Source organism: Magnolia sinica, chromosome 18 (genome assembly GCF_029962835.1).
Source record: "Magnolia sinica isolate HGM2019 chromosome 18, MsV1, whole genome shotgun sequence".
Lineage (NCBI taxonomy): Eukaryota > Viridiplantae > Streptophyta > Magnoliopsida > Magnoliales > Magnoliaceae > Magnolia > Magnolia sinica.
Genome location: NC_080590.1, coordinates 46567537 through 46575047, shown reverse-complemented (window position 1 = coordinate 46575047; position 7511 = coordinate 46567537). Strand labels below are relative to the sequence as shown.

At 38.8% G+C, this 7511-nt stretch overlaps 1 protein-coding gene across 1 annotated transcript; it reads right to left on the bottom strand.

Annotated features, from left to right (window-relative positions):
• Window positions 1-873: 873 nt before the first annotated feature.
• Window positions 874-5006, bottom strand: LOC131232386 (uncharacterized). Its single transcript, XM_058228609.1, has 2 exons — window positions 4674-5006; window positions 874-1275 (listed from the first exon to the last, which is right to left on the bottom strand). Exons 1-2 carry the CDS (start codon window positions 5004-5006, stop codon window positions 874-876), a joined length of 735 nt encoding a protein of 244 aa, XP_058084592.1.
• Between the last annotated feature and the right edge of the window lie 2505 nt (window positions 5007-7511).

Below are 7511 nucleotides of genomic sequence, written 5' to 3'. Positions count from 1 at the left end.
ATCTTCGGCTTCTGCCTGCTCTATTATTGCACCAAGAAAAAGGAGGGCCATGGTATCCATCATCAAGCAACCCTTTGTCATTGATAGCGTCTTAGAAATCTCTTATTGCTCCTGTCATCTGAGGAGTGCCATCAATACGATTGTTTGGGTTGATTGTGGTGTTGAAGTCACCACTAACCAGCCAAGGGCCCGTAGTCATTCTAAAGATTGCTCTCAACTCATCCCAAAGATGTTTTCTGTGATCCTTGCTATAACTAGTATAGACTGTTGTGATGGTGATGGGGAGGGGAATAATCAACAACTTGGTTGCGATAGTGATATTTTGATTATTGGCCCTGATTATCTGCATTTGAACATGATCCTTACCCAAAATCCATATCTTGCTGCCCCTGGTCTCATCAGCGATGTGGTTGGAAAAGCCCAACCTTGAAGCCACCCTAGTGCATCGGGAGTCTCTAATCATTGGTTCTTGTAACAAAAGAATCGCAATATTGTGTTTCTTGGTTAGCCTTTTCAGGAAACGGGTAGTTTGAGCATTACTACCCCCCACACATTCCAAGAAAGGATGTTACTTATCAATAACCCATCCTATGTTCTCAGCTTGTCGTTGTTTGCTTTTCAATCTCTGACTTTTCCTGTTAATGATGCTAAGCTTGGACAAATTTTTCCTTTTCTTCTTTTTGTTTCCCTTATCTGTAATCTCTTGATCTAATTCAATGCTTGAATTGGAGGAAGGAGCCTCATCAGTAGTTGCCTTGCCCTGGATGTCCACTCATAGAGTCAGTTCCATGTGTGATTTTTCCCCTGTTTGGATCCCCGACACATTAGGGGTCTGTCCTTGACTCCCATTTACAACATTATTAACTGGTTCATTCATTTATCCATGACTGCAACTTGGGCTAGCAGCTCATTTCTTCGGGTTGTAGTTTTTGTTGTATTGTGATGGACTGCATCACAGCTAGCTGAATATGTGAGGGGAAGAAGAGGAGGGCTAATGATTGGACTCCTCGAGTTGTCATTAAAGACGTCTTTCATGCCAGAGAGCCACTTGTCTGAGGCTTCCATAATAGCCTTATTGGGTTGAATCCATGGGGTGGAAAGATGGGTCTGAATTTGCTGAGAAGCTCTGCACATACTATCAGGCATGTTACTATCTGAGGAGATGGTGTTACTTCCATGGAGAGGTCTGAATTCCTGATAAGCACCTAACTGAGTAGTGACTGTTGGCTGGTGGGCATTGTTGCAGCTTGACTGATTTTTCCTTTTGAAATCTTCCTGATGTGGAGGCAAATCGAGAGTCTGATGATTGAGGGTTGAGGAGGATGAAATTGTGGTGAGGAGAATATGCCAATTTGTCCTAGAGGGGGTGAATAGGACTTTTTAAAGTTTTTATAATTTATTAAAAATCCTATCATACTAATCCTAACAGACGATACTTATCAGGATTACTCAAAAGTAACTCTACTGGCTTCCAAGCCTGGTAGAGGATCCAATCATAAATTATTTAAGAAATAAACAATATGCAAACTAATTTATGATAGATATGACTGTGTATGTGTGTGAGGTCTGATTTCAGATATGAAAGTATTAAAGTAAATCACACAATCAAAAGAATAACAATCTCAAATACAGTCATTTTTATAGTGGTTCGACTACTTGTCTACTCCAATCCCAGTAACCGCACTCAACCCTTGAGTGTACCTGATTCCACTAAGGAGGTTTCACAGCGGTTCATCTCAAACCTAAGGTTTTAAATCAGGTTCACCTTCAACCTTTACAACCTACACTGAGGCTGACTGTTTATGCTCCCTGAGCAAGGGTCAACACATAGCACCCGGGTTTTAGGTACACTGGCTAAGGATCCATACAAGGAACCTCTGTTTATGCTCTCACGAGCAAGGGTCAACACATAATACCTACTTTTAGGCACACTGGCCAAGGATCTTCCACAAGACCCTAACTATTTATGCTCTCTATAGAGCAAGGGTCAACACAACGCACCTACCATGTACACTCCCACTGGAGGCCTCCTACGAGGGCTTGCAAGGGTGAGAAACATCTTAGATCCAATCCTAAAAAGGAATGATCACAAGTGTCCTCTGGACTCTAATAATTTACAAATAAGTGGATAAGTCCCATTCAGCACGTTGACGAATTCTCCTCCTTGTTGATGAAGAATCTTCGACTTCCTTGATCCGCAACTCAGATGATGTACCAATACGAGGCTTCGAGTTGGGTCAAGGTTAAGATAAAATCCTACTCTATAAAATGTTTTCCTATAAGGAAGATAGAGTGATTCCGATTATGCATTCAAGGCATCCCAGCTTAATGATTTGCCATTAAGGTAGTAGCTGGAGGATCCTTGAATGTGGAAGTTCATTCCCCAATCCACTTTATTGAATATCAATGATAAGGGTGGATTAGAGGATGAACTTCCCTGAGAGAAAGGGCTTTGGGTATATGATCTAAGGTAAAACACTCGAAAGCACTCTCTTCTTTCTCTCCCAGCAATAATAGACAAGCTCTCTTTATATAGGCAAAAAGTTTCAACGGATATAAAATAGTCACATTTATGATAGAGTTCGATATCATCGAGCGGGATCGATATTATCAAGCGTATACTCTCGATAGTATTGACGGTCTGCTCGATGACACAAACTTAAATGTCATACGCTTTTGAAACCAATTGCCAGCTGGTCAAGGGAATTGAAACACGTATCGATGTCATTGGATTTCGAACTCCGATTCCATCGATGCGAGGTTCGATTCCTCGACATTTGAAAATGAGGAAGACTTGCTTTGAAATATTTTAGGTTTACAAGAATGATCGAGAGTCCTTCGAGATCATTGGAATTTGAATGTTTAGGATATTGATAGATGTGTCGAGGCATCGATAAATCTAAGGAATTTTCGTTTAAGCTTGCTAGACAGTTTCTATCCCTGTTCGATGCCATTTAAACCATACTGATATCATCGATATTTGAATATCGATTCTATCGAGTGGGCCTCGATCACAGATAAACAACCTTGAAATAAATGTTGGAAGACTAGGCGCCCATGACCGATAATATCGAGAGCCCTCAGATGTCATTGAGATTTGAACTTCGATGGTATCGATAATGGCTTCGATATATCGATGCACATATGATTTTCTTAAGTAAGAATAAGGGCGCCGGATATCTGTCTGTCAATATTATCGAGTCAACTTCAATGAACTCGAGATTTAAATATCAATGATATCGATAATTATATCGATACATCGATAAATCCGTCCAGAGATATATGTGTTTGTTGGACGTATTTTGTCCTCATTTCGATGATATCATTTAAGCATCGAGGACATTGTCAGCACAGGTCGATTCTATCGAGAAGTGTATCGATAAAATTGACAAAGCAAGAAAACTTAGAGAATTTTTTAATTTTGAAAAAGTTTTCTTAACTTAAAAACCCTATGATATTCTAGTTTATTTTAAGGGTTTTATATACCTGGTGTTTTGGGACATGGGATGTGAGCCTTAGAATTACCTTTGGCGAGCTTACATACATCCGGTTAAGACAGATGCTTTGATTTGATCTTCCTATGAGGCTCTGCAGTCTAGATGACTCAACACTCATGCTAATTGGCAAACCAGGGCACTTTCTGAGGACGGTTGTCTTGGCAGGCCCGTAGGGATGTTGCTAGTCAGCATAGCTTCTGCGGCCTGAACTGTCATTGTGGCATTCTGTCGAGTATAGCTATCTTAGAAAGGCCATTTTGGTGATCTCGAAAGGAAACAGAGCAGAGGATGGATGGGGCAAATTGTTCTGGGAACATGATGGTCGATGAGGTTAACGTGTCTGCTACGGGCTGTTGAGCCTGAGAGGCCGAGTGACAAATAGGTTGTGGTCATCTCTGTTGGCCACTATCCCCCCTGTTATCATTAAGACCTTGATTCTCTCCTTCATTCTGATTTTCTTGCTGTTGATTGGGGAAGGACCTGACTACCCATTGTTTTGTGGTTTCCTTAGCAGTGGAGATGGGTTCAGCTGTATTGTGTTTATCTACTGTTGAGTAGTTGCACATTTCAACTATGACTGAGATTTGATGAGGTTTACCTTCTACCAATAGTTTTGTTTTCATGAATGGAGGAGCTTCTGGTGTGTTCACTCTAGGCATGGATTGGAATACCTTCGATTCGGATGCAAGATCCCCTTCCGGACACCATCATCGCAGGGCCCCAAGTCCTTATGTTTTTCAGTGAAATTTTGCTATGGAGGATCTTATCCCGAGAGAAAGCATTGACACTTTCCTTGGACTCGAATTTAAAAAGGTAATCTGTTGCTGAGATTCTGAATATCTCCACCTGAGTGCTGCTGAATGTAGATGATCGAATACCGTCATATAGGTTCTTAGTGGCATCATTTGGGCTTGACACTTCTCTAACTAGAGCATAGGATAAATGTGCCCTCCCCTGGTCCGTTATCCATTTGGGAATAATAATGGAATTAGTCGACGTTGGAGGTTTGGGGGGTAGAAGAGTTTCAGCATACGACCTTGTGTTGGGATCTGGTGGCACTACACACATTGCTTCTTTACGGATCTACTGACGAGGTTGGGATGTTTTCCCTTCGTAGGTATAGGGAGCTGCTTTAGATCTAAGTTTCAGGGTGGAAGAGGATGTGGTGTGGGGTACATGTCTCTGAATGGCGTCCCTAACAACTATCCTCCGTCTGGCTAGAAATTTGTTGTGAAGCATATCCTTAGCAGAAGTTGCTTCCTCCTTCCTCCTAAATTTGACGAACCAGTAGCCTTTTCTTCTTCCTGAGACTGTAAAAGTAGGGATGTAGACATCTAAAATCTCCCCAAACTGACCAAATCGCTTCCAAATGTCGTCTTTTGTAATGGTGAATGCAAGGTTTCCAACGAATAGACTCCACCCTGCATCCTTAGAATGCTTATGCCGAACAGGTTGCCAGTCCTCGTTGTGGAAGCCCCTGTCGGCTCTGTTGCTGGGAGCGCCACTCATGGATTCTTAGTCCACATGAACACCAACATGATTATGGCATCATCTGTGGATTCTGCAATGACACTGGTGATTGAATCTCCTTACTAGAGCTTGTTTTATATCTTTTGACGCTACTTTTTTGCAGGTTTGGGATTTGACCCAGTAGTTTGAAGTTTAGCTTGTATCTTCATTTCACTGATTTAATTTGTTTCTTTGTAGAACTTATAAATGTGCCACGTTGTGTTATATGCATGCATGTCTACAATCTACCTCATGAGTCATGAGTGGAAAGGAGATTATAGTATGTGGGCTACTAGAAATAGTCAGGGAAGGTGGCCAACCAAATGCTGAAAATGATCAGGTGGTGTAAAGCTGGAGAATCCCATGATGTCCCCATCGGCCATCATGTGACTAGAATTTTAACAAGTGTCATAATGCGGCCGAGTTGAAGGATAAGACTGAGTAGGGACTCTTATAAGCTGCATTTCTGTCTTACCTGCTAATTGAACTATTTTATCCACGGTCTCGATCGGATGCATCTGAACTCATTCTTGAATTATCGATTGTAACTTCTTATAAATTGTGCTACATTTTGCGATTTGATTTTTGATAGGTTATTTTGTGTTGCTAACTGCTGGAATTCTTCAGTATGATTTGTGACAGTTCGATTCCTCTGTCAGAAATTTTGGTATTACTAAAAAAATACCTGCTCGTAATCACTAGAGAGGAATCATGATTGAAGAAGGCGTCTCATTCGTGGCAATGATTAGATGGGAGCCTTGTTTAGAGTGGTTGATTTAAAATTCACAAACCAAAGCAAATATGAATTTTAATTGATTTAGTTGCCACATGAAGCACCAAGTTATTAATCATACAAAATCCAAAATAGTGCCCATAACCTACAATAAATTTATGAATTTTACATATCAATCCCTTACAAAGTAGATAAGCAAACAATCTTAACCTTCCTAAACATCTAAAGTACCAAGAGTCATCAATGGATCAAAGTAAACTAAGACTAAAGCTTTATTCAAACTAAAATCAATGAATTATTCAACATTCAAACTATAAAGATTGAATCAACGTAAACTAAAATATTAAAAATCACTAAAAACTTTACCTCTTAGCCTTAGAAAAGACATTTAGCCAACTATTATCATAATTGAACTAAACTTAAATAAAAATATGAAAACTAAACTAGAACTGAATGATTAAGGAAGAAAAACGACACCGTAGAAGCTCTGCTGTCGGATCGACGAGCACCTTTGCTCGAACCGAATCCACCCGAAATTTTCTTCAGTTGGAGCCGAATTTCTCAAAAACTTCACTGAGCTCTCTATCTCCTTTCGGTCAGACTGAACGACCTTCAGTCATACCAAACACTACTTTAGTTGGACTGAATAGCCCTTTGGTCAAGTCGAATTACTTTTGAAATCTACTGTATGTTGTTGCACTATTTTTAACACTTTCGGTTAGACCGAACCTACCTTTAGTAAGACCGAATAATCTGTTATTTGATTACTTGATTTTCCAAACTTTTCTCCATCTTTAGCACTTTATTTTCTTGGATATTTAGTACTTGAATTCTTCAAGACTATTCTCCAAACATCCAATCTTCCACTTGAGTATTTCTTGAGCTTTAAATCATTACTTTAGTCGCCTTTTCATCTTAGTTCTCCAAACTACCTCGTATAACAAAACACATGTAATTACATCAACTTAACATATCTATGCGTATAAAACCAATGCAAAATTATGGATAAATATACAATATTTGAATCTCAACACACCCCAAACCAACATTTTGCTAGTCCTAAGCAAAACATGCGTAAGATTTTTTAAATTTCAAGAGTAAAATTTCTTTCCAGAGGAATTCATTTTGTACTATAGTTCAAATAGAAGACTTATAATGCACAGCAAATCTGAAAATCGTTAACGTCCTAAGACTAGTGCTTAGTATATTACCAAATTAAGTTAAAATCCTTAATCATTTAGTTAAAATTTTTCAAACATTAAATTTAATTCATGGTGTGTAGTGAGATCTAACTTATCATCATTAAAAGTTCAGTTATCCACCATAATACAACACTCATAATCACTAAGAGCGGTCAGTTTAACTAAATCACTAAACCAAAGCTTGCCTTACTATTCAATGTACTTTTTCAGTTTTTAATTATTATTTTTCCATCAACGACTTCCATTCAATTATTTTTTCTTTTAAATTCACTTCTTTCAATTTTCACGCTTCTTTTATTTTTGAGTAGGTATCCCTTTTCGATGCTCACTATTTTCTAACTAATTTTTTCTCTTCACTCGAGCATGATGGATAAGTTTCCTAGTCTTGGTTCCTAGCTCTCTCAACAATCATCAAATCACATTACCATATCAAACTTCCATCCTAGTAATGTAAGCTAGATGTAAACTATGAAAATTAACGACTCAATCAATGTTTACAATTTTTAATAGAAAATTAATAAAATAAACTCAAGTTTTAAAATCTACCAAATAACTTGATTCTAAGCTTTA

Excerpts from the sequence above, each read along its gene's own strand:
- LOC131232386 (XM_058228609.1), bottom strand. The coding sequence starts at position 5,006 with ATGAGTGGCGCTCCCAGCAACAGAGCCGACAGGGGCTTCCACAACGAG. Across the intron at positions 1,276-4,673 it reads GGGACGCCATTCAGAGACAT|GAAGATTTCAAAAGGAAAAA; the intron begins GTACCCCACACC and ends CCTCCACATCAG.